General features: G+C 44.1%; 1 protein-coding gene across 1 annotated transcript in view; it reads left to right on the top strand.

Moving 5' to 3' along the window:
* LOC115480996 (DNA (cytosine-5)-methyltransferase 1-like) overlaps window positions 1-15,188 on the top strand; it is a 44,205-nt gene extending 29,017 nt beyond the window's left edge. Inside the window, exons 4-5 of the mRNA XM_030219978.1 lie at window positions 5,377-5,452; window positions 15,109-15,188. Of these exons, the coding sequence (XP_030075838.1) occupies window positions 5,377-5,452; window positions 15,109-15,188 (156 nt within the window). The remainder of the gene's footprint in view (window positions 1-5,376; window positions 5,453-15,108) is intronic.
* The last annotated feature ends 3,624 nt before the right edge of the window (window positions 15,189-18,812 follow it).

Below are 18,812 nucleotides of genomic sequence, written 5' to 3'. Positions count from 1 at the left end.
CAGTTGAATTGGCAGTCGCAGATATTCAGCAGCACTTAACTAGACAGTGCCACTGAATATCAGCTCTAATCGAGTTGGAATCCAGGCAGTAGAAATTGTTCCTTTCCATGGTATGCAAGTACATTCGCTTCCAAAAAAAAGAGAATGTAGGAGTCTGGAAAATTTATGGAATTCTCTTGGTCAGTGGTTCCCAAACTTGGTCTTGGGAGGCACCCCATCCAGTCAGGTTCTTCAGGATACCCACAATGAATATTCATGAAGAGATTAGCATGCACTGCATGCATGAATATTCATTGTAGATATCCTGACTGGCTGGGGTGCTTCCAGGACCAAGTTTTGGAACCACTGCTCTAGGTCTTGAAAATGACAAATGGGGAGAAAGTATTAAAGAATATAAACATAACATTGTCCAAGCTAAGAAAATCTATTACTCAACAGTACAAAGGACTCACAGGTTCTGTTTTAAATTATGCATTCTCTATTCTCTGATCCTACTAAAAACTATGATCATTCTTCTTGGACTGCTTCCGAACTTGCCAGTTACTTTGAAGGTAAGATACCTACCATCAGATCTTATTTAGTAGTTTCTAACTTTTGCTCTCAGTCTGAAATATCTTATACAACTGAGGCCTGTGACATTCTGGCATACTGCGTCTGGTCTGAGTTTCCTTCTGTTGACTCTGACTCTGAAGCTTTTACCATATGAGGGTGTTTTTGGTAACTATATTTTTACACTTTGATGCTTACTCAAACAGGATGCTAGGAATTATTAGGAAAAAATACTAAAATGCTTCTGTATCGCTCCATGGTATGATCTCATCTTGAGTATTGCATTCAGTTCTGGTCACCGTATCTCAAAAAAGATATATCAGAATTAGAAAAGGTTCAAAGAACAGCAACCAAAATGATAAAGAGAAGTGGGACTTGATATACTGCCTTTCTGAGGTTTTTGCAACTACATTCAAAGTGGTTTACATATATTCAGGTACTTATTTTGTACCAGGGGCAATGGAGGGTTAAGTGACTTGGCCAGAGTCACAAGGAGCTATAGTGGGAATTGAACTCAGTTCCCCAGGATCAAAGGCTACTGCATTAACCACTAGGCTACTCCTCTCATGTGAGGAAAGGCTAAGGAGGTTGGGGCTCTTCAGCCTGAAAAAGAGATGGATGAGAGGAGATATGATTGAGGTCTACAAAATCCCGAGTGGTGTAAAATGAGTAGAAGTAAATCAATTTTTTACTCATTCCAAAAGTACAAAGACTAGGGGGACACTCAAAGAAGTTACAGGAAAAACTTTTAAAACAAATAGGAGGAAATATTTTTTTCACTCAACAAATAGTTAAGCTCTGGAACTCTTTGCTGGAGAATGTGGTGACAACAGTAAACATATCTGGGTTTAAAAAAGGTTTGGACATGTTCCTGGAGGAAAAGTCCATAGTCTGCTATTGAGACAGACATGGGGAAGCAACTGCTTGCTCTGAGATTTGTAGCATGGAATGTTGCCATGATTTGGGTTTCTGCCAGGTACTTGTGACTGTTGGAAGCAGGATACTGGGCTAGATGGACCATTGGTCTGACCCAGTATGTCTACGATTATGTTCTTATGTACATTTATTCCTTCTGATCTCTCCCAACTATATGTTGAGAATGTGACTCCCTTATTGCGGAAGACTTTGGATTGTTTGCGTGTGTGAGGGACACTTCCAGTGCATCTGGTGAGGAGGATTTTTCTTTACAATATGATCATTGTCCCGAGGTGGCTGTATTTTCTCCATACTCTGCCTTTATGGTTGTGGAAAAAGGATATTGATAGGTTGAAGTGTGCTTTTCTCTGGTGTGGAAAGAAGCCGTGTTCACCCTTGTGGGATTTAGCATTACCTTACCTCAAGACAAAGGAGGTTTTAGCCAGTGATGGTGAACCTATGGCACACGTGCCCTCTCTGTTGGCACGCACGCCGTCACCTCAGCCAGTTCCAGCCCCCCTCCAAATAAAAGTCATACCTACTCGGGGTTAAGGTGTCATCGGCAGCGGCAGTGAAAAGCGCTGGTTCAGTGCGCCTTCAGCCTTCCCGTCTGTCTCTCAAGCTCTGGTCCCGCCCTCATTTCCTGTTTCCGCAAGGGCAGGACCAGAGCTTGAGAGACAGAAGGGAAGGCTGAAAGCGCACTGAGCCAGCATGCTTTTCACTGCCACTGCTGACGCTGCCTTAACCCCGACCAGGTATGACTTTTAAATTTCGGAGGGGGGCCCTGGTGCTCGGAGGGAGGGCGGGAGGGTGGGCAGGCGGCCTTCTGCTGGGAGGGAGGGCAGGCAGGTGGCCTTGTGCTTGGAGGGAGGGCGGCCATGTGCTCTGAGGGAGCCTGCCTGCCTGCCTGCCTGGTGCTGGGAGCAGGGGCGTAGCTACGGGTGGGCCTGGGTGGGCCCAGGCCCACCCAATTTCAGTCCAGGCCCGCCCAGCGCCAGCGCCAGCTCCCAGCACCAGGCAGGCAGGCAGGCAGGCTCCCTCAGAGCACATGGCCGCCCTCCCTCCAAGCACAAGGCCACCTGCCTGCCCTCCCTCCCAGCAGAAGGCCGCCTGCCCACCCTCCCGCCCTCCCTCCATTTCAGTCCAGGCCCGCCCAGCGCCAGCGCCAGCTCCCATTGCCGGCCACTGCTGCTTTTCCTGATGAGCAGCAGGGCCGTCGCTACAAAAAGAAGAAGCGCTGAGCTGACTGAGCTGAGCGCCGCCGCCAACGCTAACCCGCCGCGAAAAAAAGTGTTTTAAAAAAAACGCGGCACTGCAGGCAGCCTCGAAGCATTGGCTGCTGGCTCTGCAGGCTCCTCCCGTCTCTTACATCACTGCCTCTGTAGCGAAGCAGGGGCAGTGACGTAAGAGACGGAAGAAGCCTGCAGAGCCAGCAGCCAATGCTTCGAGGCTGCCTGCAGTGCCGCGTTTTTTTTAAAACATTTTTTCTCGGCGGGTTAGCGTTGGCGGCGGCGCTCAGCTCAGTCAGCTGAGCGCTTCTTCTTTTTGTAGCGCCGGCCCTGCTGCTCATCAGGAAAAGCAGCAGTGGCCGGCAATGGGAGCTGGGGCTTGTGGGCCTGAATGGGAGAGGGAAAATGGATGGCAGGATGGGGAGAAAGAGGGAAAATAGAAGGATGGGGAGAGAAAGAGGGAAAACAGATGGGAGGATGGCAGAGAAAGAGGGAAAACCGAAGGATGGGGAGAGAAAGAGGGAAAACAGATGGGAGGATGGCAGAAAAAGAGGGAAAACAGAAGGATGGGGAGAGAAAGAGGGACAACAGATGGGAGGATGGGGAGAAAGAGGGAAAATGGAAGGATGGGGAGAGAAAGAGGGAAAACAGATGGGAGGATGGCAGAGAAAGAGGGAAAATGGAGGATGGGGAGAGAAAGAGGGAAAACAGATGGCAGGATGGCAGAGAAAAAGGGAAAACGGAAGGATGGGGAGAGAAAGAGGGAAAACAGATGGCAGGATGGGGAGAAAGAGGGAAAACGGAAGGATGGGGAGAGAAAGAGGGAAAACAGATGGCAGGATGGGGAGAAAGAGGGAAAATGGAAGGATGGGGAGAGAAAGAGGGAAACAGATGGGAGGATGGCAGAGAAAGAGGGAAAATGGAGGATGAGGAGAGAAAGAGGGAAAACAGATGGGAGGATGGCAGAGAAAGAGGGGAGATGGATGAAAGGATGCAGAGAAAAAGGGGAGAGACTGGAAGGATGTGTAGAGAGAAGGGACACTAAACAGAAAAGGGTAGAGAGATAGACACTGGTTAGAAGGAGGGAGAGAGACATTAGATGGAAGGATCAGGAGAGAGGGTAGATGGGTGGAAGGATGGGGAGAGAAAGAGGGAAGACGCTGGATGAAAGGGTAGGGAGAAAGAGGTGACACTGGATGGAAGGATGCAGAAAGAAAGAGGGGAGACTATTGGAAGGATGGGGAGAGAGAGGGGAGACACTGGAAGGATGGGGAGAGAAAGAGGAGAGCTGCTGCATGGAAAGGGGGAGTAGTGAAGATTGGAGAATAAGAGGAAGGGCATGGGGAGAACAAGGGTGAGAAAAAGATGAAAAGCCATAAGTAGATGAAGGAAATTAAAGAATGGATAGTAAGAATGAATTAAATCTGGACACAGAGAGAGGCAGAAAAATATTGAAGAAAGCAAAGAAAAAGGAGAGAAAAATGACAAATGGCCAGGAAACCCTGGCAGAAGAGTTAAGCGAAAACGAAGGAAAGCAGAATCTAGAGACTGGGAGCAACACAATGAGAAAAAGTAAATGGCCATACAACAAAGGTAAAGAAAATAATTTTATTTTTAATTTAGGATAAAGTAATATGGTGTTAATAAAGTTTCAGAGACCAATACTTCCTTCCTTAGGTCAGGAGAGGATACCGTAACAGCATTATACTGACCTGAGGCAGGAGGTTTTGGCCTCTGAAAGCTCACTGAAAAGGATTAGGCTATTAAATAAATTGTCTGAAATCTGATGCACTGAAAAGCAGCACTTTACCCTGTGTGACAAATGCATCTGAGTGTGACTACATTTTGCTGGGGGGGGGGGGGGGGGGGGGTAGAGAGAAAATTTTGTGCCCACCCACTTTGGGTTCAGGCCCACCCAAAATTGGCAGTCTGGCTACGCCACTGGCTGGGAGGGTCTGCCTGGTGCTGGGAGGGATGCCTGGTGCTGGGAGGGAGGGAGGGAGGCCTGCCTGGTGCTGGGAGGGAGACAGGCCTGCCTGGTGCTGGGAGGGAGGGAGGGCGAGCGGGAGGGCAGCAGCCCCAACGAGAAAAACCTAACGGGAGGTGCAGACCTCCCGTTAGGTTTTCCACGGTGACTTCCTCGGAAAACGGTAGTGCATCGCATCAGATTAGTATTTTAATACTAATTTGCTCATTTGCATACCATTTTCGTTGGCTGCTACTGTGACAGGAAAATGCCCTTTTGTGCATGTCCCCGGTTTACTACTTATGTTCTAAACTGGCTAGAACCAGTTTAAAACCCACGTTGCTGTTATTCAGGTTAAATTGCCCTGTTGGCACTTTGCGATAAATAATTAGATTTTGGGTTGCTGTTTGGGCACTCGGTCTCTGAAAAGTTCGCCATCACTGTTTTAGGCTGTTAGACCTGGGTCTGTATAATTTAACATCTGGTTTGAGACAGATTTGAGACTGGTGTCTGGAGACTGCTTTTGCCTCCCTCATATCTTTGGAGGTGGTGGCTTTGTCTCCACTCTCTTGTCTCTCTACTTGTTGCATGCTAAGTCAGATAGGTTGGCCTTAGATCATCGTAACCATGTTCTTTGGTTCTACATGCACCAGTTCTGGATACATTTTTGTAAACTGTTGGTAATTATTAATGATGACTCTCTTTTCCTCCCTTTAGAAGGGTAATGTGGATTTTCCTCCTGGGACTGATAACAGAGTTGTTTTGGGAGTAGCAGGCTCAGGGTGTGTGACAAGTGGGTGATGTTCTCAGTGATGATGCTCGTTTGTATTCTCCTTGGGGATCTGCAATCTTTGTATAATCATCCTGAAGTGGACGTTTTTGCCTATGTTTTGCATTATTTGGGTGTTTTGCCTACTATGCATATGGGTAAGGCTGGAGCTGTGAAGGTACAGAACTCTTTGCAGATATTTGAAGCTCGACCCCCTAGGTTAGGGCATTATAAATTGTTTTTGTTTTCCATGTTGCCTGATACTCAATATGAGGCATTAGTTTAGGCATGGTGTGCTGAATTTGGGTGTATGCTGACAGCAGATCACTTGGCTGCTGCTTTCGTTGCTATACCAAAGTCATCAGAGAATATGTTACATAGGGAGCAAGTGTTTAAATTTGTACATAAAATGTATGTGTCCCCATGGGTAGCTCACAGAGCAGGTTTGGATTCTACTGGGGTATGTCCTAAATGTGGTGCTGCTCGGGCCTTGTTGGCCACATGTTTTGGCAGTGCCCTAGGATGCAGGGTTTCCTACATAAACTATAGGCAGTGCTCATTAGGTTATGTTATCTGAATATTACTCTCCCATACTTCATTGAATGTGTCCTATTCTGGCAGTCTGAGTGTATGCTTGTGACCAAGGCTTTGGTACTAGTGAGGAATGCTAGTTTGATCCTGTGGTGTACTACTACTGCTCCCAAGGTTTCCTTCTAACGTACTCTGATGTTTGACTTGGTGCATATTTTATTTTAGTTACATTTGTACCCCATGCTTTCCCACTCATGGCAGGCTCAATGCGGCAGGCAATGGAGGGTTAAGTGACTTGCCCGGAGTCACAAGGAGCTACCTGTGCCGGGAATCAAACTCAGTTCCTCAGGACCAAAGTCCACCATCCTAACCGCTAGGCCACTCCTCCACACTGGGAATGCTGATTTCCAGCATTACACTCAATATGTAAGCCACATAGTTATATGTAACCCGCCTCAATTCATGCTTCAAAAGAGGCAGTATATCAAATTGATAAACTTATGTTGCACCCCCATCTAAACATAACGGGGATAATTCTGTAAGGAGGGTACCAACAATTAGGTGCCCTGGTCTCTATCTTCATGGCCGATGGGTAGGATCCACTCTCTCATTGTTTTCAAGGAGTAGCTCTCCATTTTGTGCTTTGGTCTGGCAATCAGCTCTGCTCCTTGCTCCTTTTTTAACCTCCTTAAGCCTATATTGCTTTTTCACCAAACATCGTTCCATAGCTATGCACATTCATTAGCATATCCTTAGTTCAGTAGCTGATTTCACAGCCCCTCTTGTCTGAGGGTGTTGGAATGAAGCAATAGACAGGTTCTACTTCTTTCAGCTTCAGCAGTACTCCTGGTTCAGCTGCATCTTCACTGTAAGTGCCTCCTTTATTTGTTTGACAGTTGGAATAAAGAGTTTTCCTCCTGGTGAATGTTAAGATTTCTGGATGATTGTTTGAGAGGGAGGTAGCTACAGATGTATTTCCTGCTTGAACACTATCCTGGGCACATGGGAGACACAGAGAGACCCATTGGGATTTCTTATACCCAATTTCCACCCCCTCCCCCAAGAAGCAACTCCCATTGTGAACCACAGTGTGGAGAAAGCAGAGCAAGAAGTTGACATCATACGTCCACAACATATGTTATTAATGCTTTATGACAATTATATATTTGAATATTACACTGTTTTGTTTGGTATAAGCTGCTTTGGGTTGAACTTTTGTTTGAGAAATGCAATATTTAAGTATAACATAACATAACAAGGTCTTTGTCTATATATTCAAACTAAAACAGCAAAACAGTTAATAATAGAAAAATCATAAAATCATAAACATATAAAACAATAAAAAGGCAAAAAAAGAAAACCACTAATATATAAATTAAAGATAAGACTAAAACATGTGACCTATACACAGAGACATGACCAAGAAAACACAAAAAAACCCCACAACTGCTTCATCTCTAGCCTATCTAAAACCTAGCCTCAATGCATCTCAGCTGAGGCCAGCTCAAAAAAGAAAATGTTGAGACCCACCTTACATTTTTTGTAAGAGATCTTAAGAAAAAAGATACAGCAGCAAAGTGTGCATCAAAGCAGAGGCAACTAAGCTGAATGCAGAATTTCTGGTAGACTCAGAGCGAGTATGTACAACAATAGTAACAACAGACAATATGTTCTCTTGTTGTGTTTGAAGGGAGCGAGATAGTATGTAGAGAGTAAGTAGTGCAGATAGATCTGATCCTATTATTTATTTATTTATTTATTTATTTATATTTATTTATTTATTTTAAACATTTCTAACCCACCTATAAACTAGGCGGTTTCCATAAGAGCATACATACCAATATAAACAAACATCTTTAATGAACAAAAATATAACACAAAGTGCTGCTGTCATCATTTCCAAAACTGTACTACATACCAAAAAAAGGCTTGAACAAAAAACTGTGTTTTTAATAGTTTCTTAAATTGCTGGAAACTAGTAGTTAAGCGAAGCTGTCCTGGCAAGGCATTTCACAAAGACGTTCCTGCTATTAGGGAAAGAGAACCATTGTTCTTCAAAGAGTAGAAATATAACGTGCTCATATTTCCACATATTACAGAGTAGCTTGACCGTATTTTGAATATTCTGTTTGATTTCTGAAGCTGCAATAGAAAGATTCACAAAAATTTAACTAAGAAATAACCAGGGCAAGAAGCAAAGAAGTATCTCGATGGACTGAATACTCCTTAGTGCACAAAAAGATGCTTTAACAACACAGAGATCTGAGGCCTCAAGCTCAGATGCTGACCACAGTATACCCCTACTATCTTAATTGTATGGATGAGCAGGATTTAGTGACCCCCCAGGAGCAGTGGCGGATTATCTATTCCAATAGATCTTTCTGTGATTCCCAGAGGGATAGACTTTAAGCTTTAGTTATTTCTTTTTGCCAGCTAATGAGCTCCTAAATCAAAGTTTAGGGCTCCAAGATCTGGAGCAGTTGGGTTAGCTTAAGCTACTGACTGGATCTTGTTTGTGTATTACTACCTGCTTATCCCATCATCTTGTACCAGCCTAGATAATGGATTCATAAAAAGATTTAAAAGCATTGGAGCAAATATTGAGCCCTGTGGGACACAACACTGTAGAGAGTGGGATGCTGATAGTGAGGAGTCTCAAGCAGCATGAAAAGAACAATCAAGAAGGAATGGGAAGAACCATCCTTCCACTTGCCCACCCTGACCAAGTTCAGTTAAAAGGGGACAACAGAAGATCATGGTCTACTAGATTGAAAGCTGAGGACAGTTCCAGAGAGAGACAATGATTGCAGCAGTATCTAGATATAAAAAGCTCCTAATTTCTCTAAGCAAAACAATCAGCATAGATTCTGTAGTATATCCTGGCCTAAAGCCTGATTGGTATGGATCCACTACTGCAAACTCCAGACTTTGCGTCTTCTGTCTCGCTGCACCCTACGCCTGGAATAAACTTCCTGAGCCCCTACGTCTTGCCCCATCCTTGGCCACCTTTAAATCTAGACTGAAAGCCCACCTCTTTAACATTGCTTTTGACTCGTAACCACTCGCCTCCACCTACCCTCCTCTCTTCCTTCCCGTTCACATTAATTGATTTGATTTGCTTACTTTATTTTTTGTCTATTAGATTGTAAGCTCTTTGAGCAGGGACTGTCTTTCTTCTATGTTTGTGCAGCGCTGCGTATGCCTTGTAGCGCTATAGAAATGCTAAATAGTAGTAGTAGTAGTAATATTGGCCTTATCAATGAAATCATGAAATTGCTTGACTATTGCTTTCTCAGTCAGCTTGGAAAGATATAGGAGAAACAAAAATCATTAGACACAGTAAATGGTTCCAGACTGAATTTCTGTAAAATAGGATTAGACCCACTTCAGACAGCTGGAACAGAACTAAAATTTAAGCTAGAACTAATGATGGTTCATATCAAGGTCTGGTTCTTTAATCCCCTTAGTCAGGATAGGGTCAAGAATAAAAGTTGTAGGTCTGGTAGATGAATAATTTGCTCCAGATAAATTTGGTAAATAGATTCAATGAATCCCAGCTAGCTGCCCTTGGGACTGAAGGGGACCCAACATATTTATTATTTAGATTTTGCTCATACCTTTTTACAGTGGTAGCTCAAGGTGAGTTACATTCAGGTACACTGGATATTTCTCTGTCCCAGGAGGGCTCACAATCTAAGTTTTTACCTGAGGCAATGGAGGGTTAAGTGACTTGCCCAAGATCACTGGATTGCAAGACTGGTGCTCTAACCACTAGGCCACTCCTCCACTATGATTATGTTAAGGAGAAAATATGGTTATTTGACCTATCTGTTGCATCAGACGAGGGCAGGAAATCCTTGCACATACAGTATGATCAGTTTTTGAAGACAAGAATTGAGTCAACTCATCTACTGATGGTGGGTCTACAGCTAACAATGTGGGACCAGAAGTTGGATTAGTTGTTAGCAAGCAAAGAAAATAATTTTCTTGAGAAATTGTGACTATTGTTGATTAAATTTGTGATATATATGTTTTTGGTTAGTTTCACACCAGTGCTGCAGTGGTGATGATGCTCATTACAAGCTGTATAACTTGATGTTGATTTGTCCTGTCTCCACCCACTCTCTGCCCTCTTCAAATAACTCTTTAATAACTTAAAGCCATTATGATACCAAACGTGATAGTGACCTAAACAATGGAATCGATGTTAGCTCAAACCAAATAATGATCAGGGCAAGATAAAGCTAAAATAAGGGGGATTCCATAACACAAAAAAATAAGGTTCAGCATCTGAACCGCCCCATGTTTTGAAACTTTACATTTGAGAAAAACTCAGTCATTGACAGATCCATAAAATCTTTGTCTCATTATATCTGTGATGATAAAATCTCCTAAAATTATTAGATTGATGTGACAAGCTGTCATTTCTGAAATGTATGCACTAACATGCTTCCTAGGATGCAGCCTTAAGATATGGAGGGCAGTAAAGCAAAAATAGATGTGTAAAAGGAAATCAATCAGGTCAGAATAAGAGAGCTTCAAAAGCTCCATTAACATCATAGTCAAGTTCCTTGACTGGAATTACTTTAGGAAAAAAAACCTGTAAGACTGCATCAACAATTAAAAAGCCCATTAGAAGAAAGCAAGAAAAACCCTAGAGATAAGTATTGTAACACATAAGCAACTTCCCTGTCTCTTAGCCATGTCTCTGTGAGCCACAAAGAGATGCCTTCTTTGCCCCTAATAAATGGGTGTCTCTTTTACTTACTCTCTATCTCTTTGGATCCTATTCTATAAAGGAAAGTAGGTGAGTAGCAGGACAAATACATGTGTATAGTTAAGGTGTAATCACTTTCCCCAGGTGTAGAGCTGGTGTAAATGTTTGTGCCTAGATTGCACAACAATGCACATAAATCATAGGATTCTATAATTTGCATATGTAAATGTGGGCCCTGTCCAGACTCCACCCATGTGTATGCTCACCTTCAAACTAGCAGGCTTATTTTCGAAAGAGTAGGGTGCCCATCTTTCGACACAAATCGGGAAATGGGCGTCCTCCCAGGGTTGCCCAAATCGGCATAATTGAAAGCCAATTTTGGGCGTCCTCAACTTCTTTCTGTCGCAGGGACGACCAAAGTTCACGGGGCCGTGTCGGAAGCATAGTGAAGGCGGGACTGTGGCGTGCTTAACACATGGGCGTCCTCAGATGATAATGGAAAAAAGAAGGGCGTCCCTGACGAACACTTGGCCGACTTTACTTGGTCCTTTTCTTTTACGACCAAGCCACAAAAATGTGCCCTAAATGACCAGATGACCACCTGAGGGAATCGGGGATGACCTCTCCCTACTCCCCCAGTGGTCACTAACCCCCTCCCACCCTAAGAAAAATGTTTTTAAATATGTTTTTCCAGCCTCTATGCCAGCCTCAAATATCATACCCAGCTCCATGACAGCAGTATGCAGGTCCCTGGAGCAGTTTTAGTGGGTACTGCAGTGCACGTCAGGCAGGTGGACCCAGGCCCATCCCCCCCTACCTGTTATACCTGTGGTGGTAAATGTGAGCCATCCAAAACTCACCACAAACCCACTCTACCCACATCTAGGTGCCCCCTTTCATCCCTAACAGCTATGGTAGTGGTGTACAGTTGTGGGGAGTGGGTTTGGGGGGGGGGGGGTGGAGGGCTCAGCACACAAGGTAAAGGAGCTATGCACCTGGGAGCTTTATCTGAAGTCCACTGCAGTGCCCAGTAGGGTGCCCGGTTGGTGTCCTGGCATGTCAGGGGGGCCAGTGCACTACGAATGCTGGCTCTTCCCATAACCAAATGGCTTGAATTTGGTCGTTTCTGAGATGGGCGTCCTCGGTTTCCATTATTGCCGAAAATCGGGGACGACCATCTCTAAGGTCGACCTATTATCAAAATGAAAGATGGCTGCCCATCTTGTTTTGATAATACGGTTTCCCCGCCCCTTTGCGGGGACGTCCTGCGAGGATGTCCTCAGGAAAACTTGGGTGCCCCGTTCGATTATGCCCCTCCACGTGTCATTGCATTTAGGAACTATTCTATAGAATAGTGCATTTCCAGAATATTGGCATTTTCACATGTATGTGCAATATATGCATGTCTATGCCAGTATTCTCATCATTTAAGCTCATTCTTGGCACCTAATTGTTGGGACCCTCCTTACAAAATTATCCCCAATCCAGCTGATATTCAGCCCATGGGAGGCAGCCCTGCTAAGTGCTGCGATTGGTGCTGAGCCCGGATATTCAATGCTGGGTTGTTTCCAGTGACCGGCATTCAATATCCGTTTTTATTTTTTTGGCTGGCTTAAACTTAACTGGCCAAGTCAATATTCAGGCTGGCCAGTTAAGTTTATAGCAGACAAAAAAAGGACTGCTATTTAGGCAGTACAATTTGGCTGCCAAACTTAGCCAGCAAAGCGCTGAAAATTCGCAGCTAGCCAGTTATACCACGCAATATAGCTGGTTAGCCACTCTGCACTAAGTACAAATATTCAGTGTAGATAACCAGCTATCTCATGCTTAATATTAGTGCTTAGCCACTTAAGTGCTATTTAACCATCCAGGAGCAATTCCTGGCCAGTTGAATAGGGCTGACTATTGGCCAGAGTACGTCCCGATGGGGGTCCAGCACAAGTTTGTGTATGAATGGCATTTCCTATATAATAAAACGCACCTCCAACATTCTTAAGCTGACTGCATGACTGAGGCATTCCTGCTCTCTGTATCCATCTCCTGAATTGACATCACGTACTTCCGGGTTCGTCACAAGCAGAAGTGACCAACCACACAAGGTTTCTCGGCTTCAGAATGTTGGAGGTGCATTCTATTAAATAGGATTGGTCAGTTCCTTGAAGCACAGCCAGAGCTCAGCGTCCTACACAGTAACGCACAGACACCAGAGAGAGAGGGGGGGGGCTGACACCAGAGAGGGGGGAGGTATCTCTGTCACACACACACACACTCTCTCTCTCTCTCTCACACACACACACACAGTCAATGTCTTTCTCTCTCTCACTCTCACACACTCTGTCTCACACTGTATCACATTCACTCTCTATCCAGCTTATAATTGAAAAAGAAAAACGCCTATATTGCGACCCAAATCGGGAGATAGACGTTTATCTCACAAAAACGAATAAAGCGGTATAATCGAAAGCCGAATTTGGACGTTTTCAACTGCACTCCGTCGCGGATGCGGACAAAGTTGATGGGGGCGTGTCAAAGGCGTGGTGAAGGCGGAACTGGGGTGTGGTTATCGGCCGATCAGAGATAGGCGTCTTTCGCCGATAATGGAAAAAAAATATGCGTTTTTAGCGAAAATTTAGGGCACTTTTCCTGGACCCTGTTTTTCCACGAATAGGGCCCCAAAACGTGCCCTAAATGACCAGATGACCACTGGAGGGAGTTGGAGATGACCTCCCCTGACTCCCCCAGTGGTCACAAACCCCCTCCCACCACAAAAATATGCCGTTTCACAACTTTTTATGTTCACCCTCAAATGTCATACCCACCTCCCTGGCAGCAGTATGCAGGTCACTGGAGCAGTTATTAGGGGGTGCAGTGGACGTCAGGCAGGTAGACCCAGGCCCATCCCCCCCCCACCTGTTACACTTGTGCTGGTAAATGGGAGCCCTCCACACCGCCCCCCAAACCCACTGTACCCACATGTAGGTGCCCCCCTTCACCCCTTAGGCTATAGTAATGGTGTAGACTTGTGGGCGGTGGGTTTTGAGGGGGATTTGGGGGGCTCAACACCCAAGGGAAGGGTGCTATGCACCTGGGAGCTCTTTTACCTTTTTTTTTGTTTTTGTAAAAGTGCCCCCTAGGGTGCCCGGTTGGTGTCCTGGCATGTGAGGGGGACCAGTGCACTACGAATCCTGGCCCCTCCCACGAACAAATGCCTTGGATTTATTCGTTTTTGAGCTAGGCGCTTTCATTTTCCATTATCGCTGAAAAACAAAAACGCCCAGCTCACACATTGTTGAATAAAACATGGACGTCTATTTTTTTCGAAAATACGGTTCGGTCCGCCCCTTCACGGACCCGTTCTCGGAGATAAACGCCCATGGAGATAGATGTTTTCATTCGATTATGCCCCTCCACGTGTCACACAGTCACTCACACACTCTCTTGGTCTCATACACTCAGTCTCACAGAGAGTCTGTGTCTCACACACACTCTCTCTCTCGCACACACTGTATCTGTGTGAAACACACTCTTTCACACTGTGTCTCACATACGCACTTGCACACACTCTCATTCTCACACACACACTCTCTCTCTCACAGACACACACTCACACATTCACTCTCTCTCACACACACAGTCACTCTCACATACACTCACTCAAACATACACACTCCGAGGAAAACCTTGCTAGCGCCCGTTTCATTTGTGTCAGAAATGGACCTTTTTTACTAGTTTGTTCATAAAGACGTTGGGCCTGATATTTTGAAATTTTTAACCAGGCAGGAGAAGCTTCTGCTCAGTTAAATCACACTGACTGAGGCAAACCCAGATACCCAGTGGCACATAACCAGATAGTGCTGCTGAATATCCAGGCAGATCACCTCAGACCTATCTGGGCAGTACTGGGTGGTTCAGCAGTGGAGTCAGCAGAGTCGGGAGTTGCCTGGTTAGTGATAATTTTCAGTCTGCTAACCAGAAAAATATCTGGTTAAAGTTAGGACAGCATAATGGCTTTAAATAATGCAGCAGTAGCTTCAAGGATTGCTCCAGTTCTCAAAGGAGATCTTATTTGGAATTATGTCCTTTTGAGTTTGCATCAAAAACTGTGCCAACCCCTGAGGAAGATGTGCCGAAACTCAGCCTAGTAGGCTCATTCTTCAATAAAAGTCTCTCATGAACCTCTGGTTTTCTCCTCGTTTCCTGGAATACCACTGCTGTTTTTTGGACCGTTGACTGACTTTGCGGAGGTTTTCCCCTCTTTCTTTCCTAAATATTAGCAGTACCAAGAAAAATGCTGGTGCCCTGATTATACCTGGGTGTTCAACAGCAGTATCCAGGCACAGCATGGTGCTAACTATCCAGGTATAAAACAGCTCCTGGCAGCTGGTATTTAAAAACATGCTGACCGCTGTGGGCTGATTATTGTCCCTCTCAGGTTTGAGTGCAAACTTTAATGACATAGAATATGAGGGTGAGGATATTGGAAGAAAGAGCAAGCCTCATGATGAGGCATAATAGAAGTACAATTGATAAGCTGTCTTACTTGAATAGACTTGGATAAATTGGGAGGAGTGGGTCCATCATGAAAATGGTGAGCCCTGAGGAGAGCTGAGATAAAGCAAAGACCTGAGAACTGATTTGTCCTTGGAAACAGATAGAAGCAACAAAGCCAATGAATTTACAGGGAGTTGCACACAGGAGCTTGCTCAAGCTGCTGCTTGTGTGAGTGCCTGTGGCATGAAACAACAGTGGAGGAGTGGCCTAGTGGTTAGGGTGGTGGACTGAGGAACTGAGTTCGATTCCCAACACAGGCAGCTCCTTGTGACTTTGGCCAAGTCACTTAACCCTCCATTGCCTGCCATGAGTGGGAAAGCATGGGATACAAATGTAACAAAAATACTAGGGTCAGATTTGACTCAAGATTCAAGATTCATTTTATTTGATAAACCACTTCAGGGAAAACCATCAAAGCAGTGAACAATAAAAGCACACTTATGAAATAAAAGAAGGAACTACAATATTTAAACAGGAAAGATCAGAAAATACCACCTGGCTGCTGTGTTTCCAGACCCCTGAATGTCCAACCTAAACCAAGCAGCGCCAGTTCAGCATACCACAGACAGCTAATTACTAAACACTTTTTTGAATAAATATGTATTTAGAGAGACTCCGTGGTGTTGACATCACCTCCAGATGACTTGGGAAGAGGTGGGGAAAGGCACAAAACCATGGGCGGACTGTGGTCAGGTCAATGGGCAGGCAATCCTGGGCTAAGCTGATGGCAGCAGGAGAAGAGGAGAGTCTGATAAATACTACTACTACTATTAAACATTTCTATAGCGCTACTAGACTTACGCAGCGCTGTATAAATTAACATGAAAAGACAGTCCCTGCTCAACAGAGCTTACAATCTAAATTGGACAGACGAACAGACAGCTAGGGGTGGGGAAATTGCAGTGGTAGGGGTGATAAGTGAGGGTGTTGAGTAAGAGGGTCATGGTTAGGAGTCGAAATAGACACCAGAAAAAAAGAAAGATTTCAAGTAAACAAGAATAGGCATGAAAGCAGGGGGGTGACTGTACAGAGAGAATACTACAATAACATATGCACATATCTTTGTCAAAGAAACATATGCACAAGTTGGGGTAAATTCCATAAGTGGCACCTAATAATAGCACTGACAACTTTATGCCTGAGCGCTATTCTATAAAGGGTACGTGTTCTTTATAGAACAGCGCTTAGGGCATAAACCATGCTTAACTTTAGATGCTGGCAATTACTGCTGGTGTATAAATTATGCATGGTTCAGCTGAATTCTATATTTATGCACATAACATTTTGGAACGCCCCCAAAACACCCCTAGCCACGTCCCCCCAAATTTATGCACATTAGGATTTATGCACGGATCGTTAGAGAATGCGATCTAGGGAGAGTGGAAAGATGGTGACCTGAAGCTCGTACGCTCAACGGCCCAGCTGTCCTCTGAAGTTCTGTCTTTGTTTATTTGAAATTTCCTCTTTGCATCTGCAGTTACCTTAACTGAGAGGAAGGGGACAATGGGGGGTCAGCCGCCGATGGCCAGCGTTTTGTCCCCTGTGCAGCAAGTGTGGGACCGCTGCACGACGAGCTGCCCACAAAAGACTGGGTTGATGAGTCCTTTGACTAGCATCGGCGAAGGAGCGTCGATGCTCTTGGACCTGGAAACAACTTCATCGCTCTCAAATCATTTAACCACCATGTCCAAAGGAGTGGAGGAGTGAGTTAGGAGTGTATGCTGAAACGGAAGTTGTTTACAGCTGAACCTGTGTCAGCGGTGCCACTCCTAAACCCGTAAGAGCTATCAGCTTGGAGTTTTTGGCTCCCGTGGAGGTTACATTGAATATCATCTGGAAGGCGCGCCAGGACCTAACAATGGTAGTAAATAATTTTGCTTCAGATATAATCTTATTAGTGAGCCACATGGATAATCTAATTGATTCCTTCGAAAAATTGATACATCAAATGAAGTTCTACAGGAATAGGAAACGGTTAAGATTTTGAAAATGTTAATAGACCAGAAAGATTTGAACAAAATGAATATTATTATAGTAAAAAAGGCCCGTTTCTGAGACCAATGAAATGGGCGCTAGCAAGGTTTTCAGCGGAGTGTGTATGTTTGAGAGTGACTGTGTGAGAGAGAGAGACAGAGTGAATGTGCGAGTGTGGGTGTGTGTGACATAGTTTGAGGCTGTCTGTGTGAGTGTGTGTGTGTGTGTGTGTGTGTGTGAGAAAGAATGAGAGTGTGCAGCAGGGGCTCCCCCTCTGTCAAGGTGTTTTGGAAAAGAAGCAGGAGATCCCAAGGGGTCACGTTGTGACGCGAGGGCGGGCCAAACACTCATGGAGAAAAAGCAATCTACACCATGACACATTTAGAATGTTGGGAAACTTGAGGCTTCATTAGAGTGTTGGAGGTGCGTTTTATATAGAGAGATGATTAATATCGAGATTGTTGTTTTCCCAGAGTTCCGGGTATGACTCCTAAAGTTTTTTTTTCCTCTGAAATGATTCCTCTTAGTATATTAATTCAAAAGGAGTGAAGCCTGTGAAACTGGGATTACTTTAATCAGTGGGAATTGGATCAGAGATTCAAGTGTTTGTATTGTTAAATAATTTCTGGTTTTAAAAGGGGGAAAAATGAAATCAGGTGTATTATTTCCACTAATATTGGACAATAAGTATGTTTCCAACGAAATTAATTGACTATACACAGTCTTGGGTTTGAAGAAGCCAACCAGATGATCAATGTGGAATAATGATTCAGATAAATAATAACTGGGGATAATCAGGTTAATACCACGTTTTCTTGGTTTACTGTTGTTTAATTGATCTCCTTGTTTTGTTTCACTCTCCCTATTTATTTTGTGGTCTAAGAAAGAGAAAGATTGTATATAATCCATTTATCTAGTTGAGATTGTTTTCTTCTAATATTGTATTAATGTACAGTCATCTCTGTATTACTGTTTGCAAGTGATCCTTGTAAAATGAAAAATTATAAATAAATTATTAAAAAAAAAAAGAAAAAAGAATGTGATCTGCACTTAAATCCTAATTAAGGCCAATTAACTCCAATACTTGGTTGTTAGCAGCCAGTTATTGGTGCTGATTGGCTTGTTAAGCAATTAAGTTGTGTACTCAAATCAGCTATACGTGTTGATCTGTGCACGCAACTTTATAGTATGCCAGCCTATTATTTATACTGAAACATATCTGTACGAAATTAGGCTGTTGCTTCGGTGTGCATCAGTTATTTGGAGAGTAGCTGCTGGATAACGTCTGGTCTTAGCCCCACACATCTCATATTCTATCCCTCTTTATAAGGCATTTTCTGCATGTAAGTCATGTTTTACATGTGGAAAATGCTCTTATAAAACTGTGTAGTTGAATATGTAAAATATGCATTTCAACAAGATAGTACACGCTTGTACACTTGTCATGTTTTCGAAAATTACCCTCCATATGCATATCTTTGGCCATTAAGGGCTAAATTCTATATTTGGTGCCTGAAAAATCCACGCAAATAAATTTCTGCCTAAGTGTATTCTATAAGTGGCGCCTAGATTTAGGCACAGTATATAAAATATGCTTAGTTGACATCTCTG

This window comes from Microcaecilia unicolor, chromosome 11, assembly GCF_901765095.1.
Source record: "Microcaecilia unicolor chromosome 11, aMicUni1.1, whole genome shotgun sequence".
In the NCBI taxonomy this organism is placed as follows: Eukaryota; Metazoa; Chordata; class Amphibia; order Gymnophiona; family Siphonopidae; genus Microcaecilia; species Microcaecilia unicolor.
Note: the sequence above shows the minus strand (reverse complement) of the source record. Positions and strands in the feature narration are given on the sequence as shown.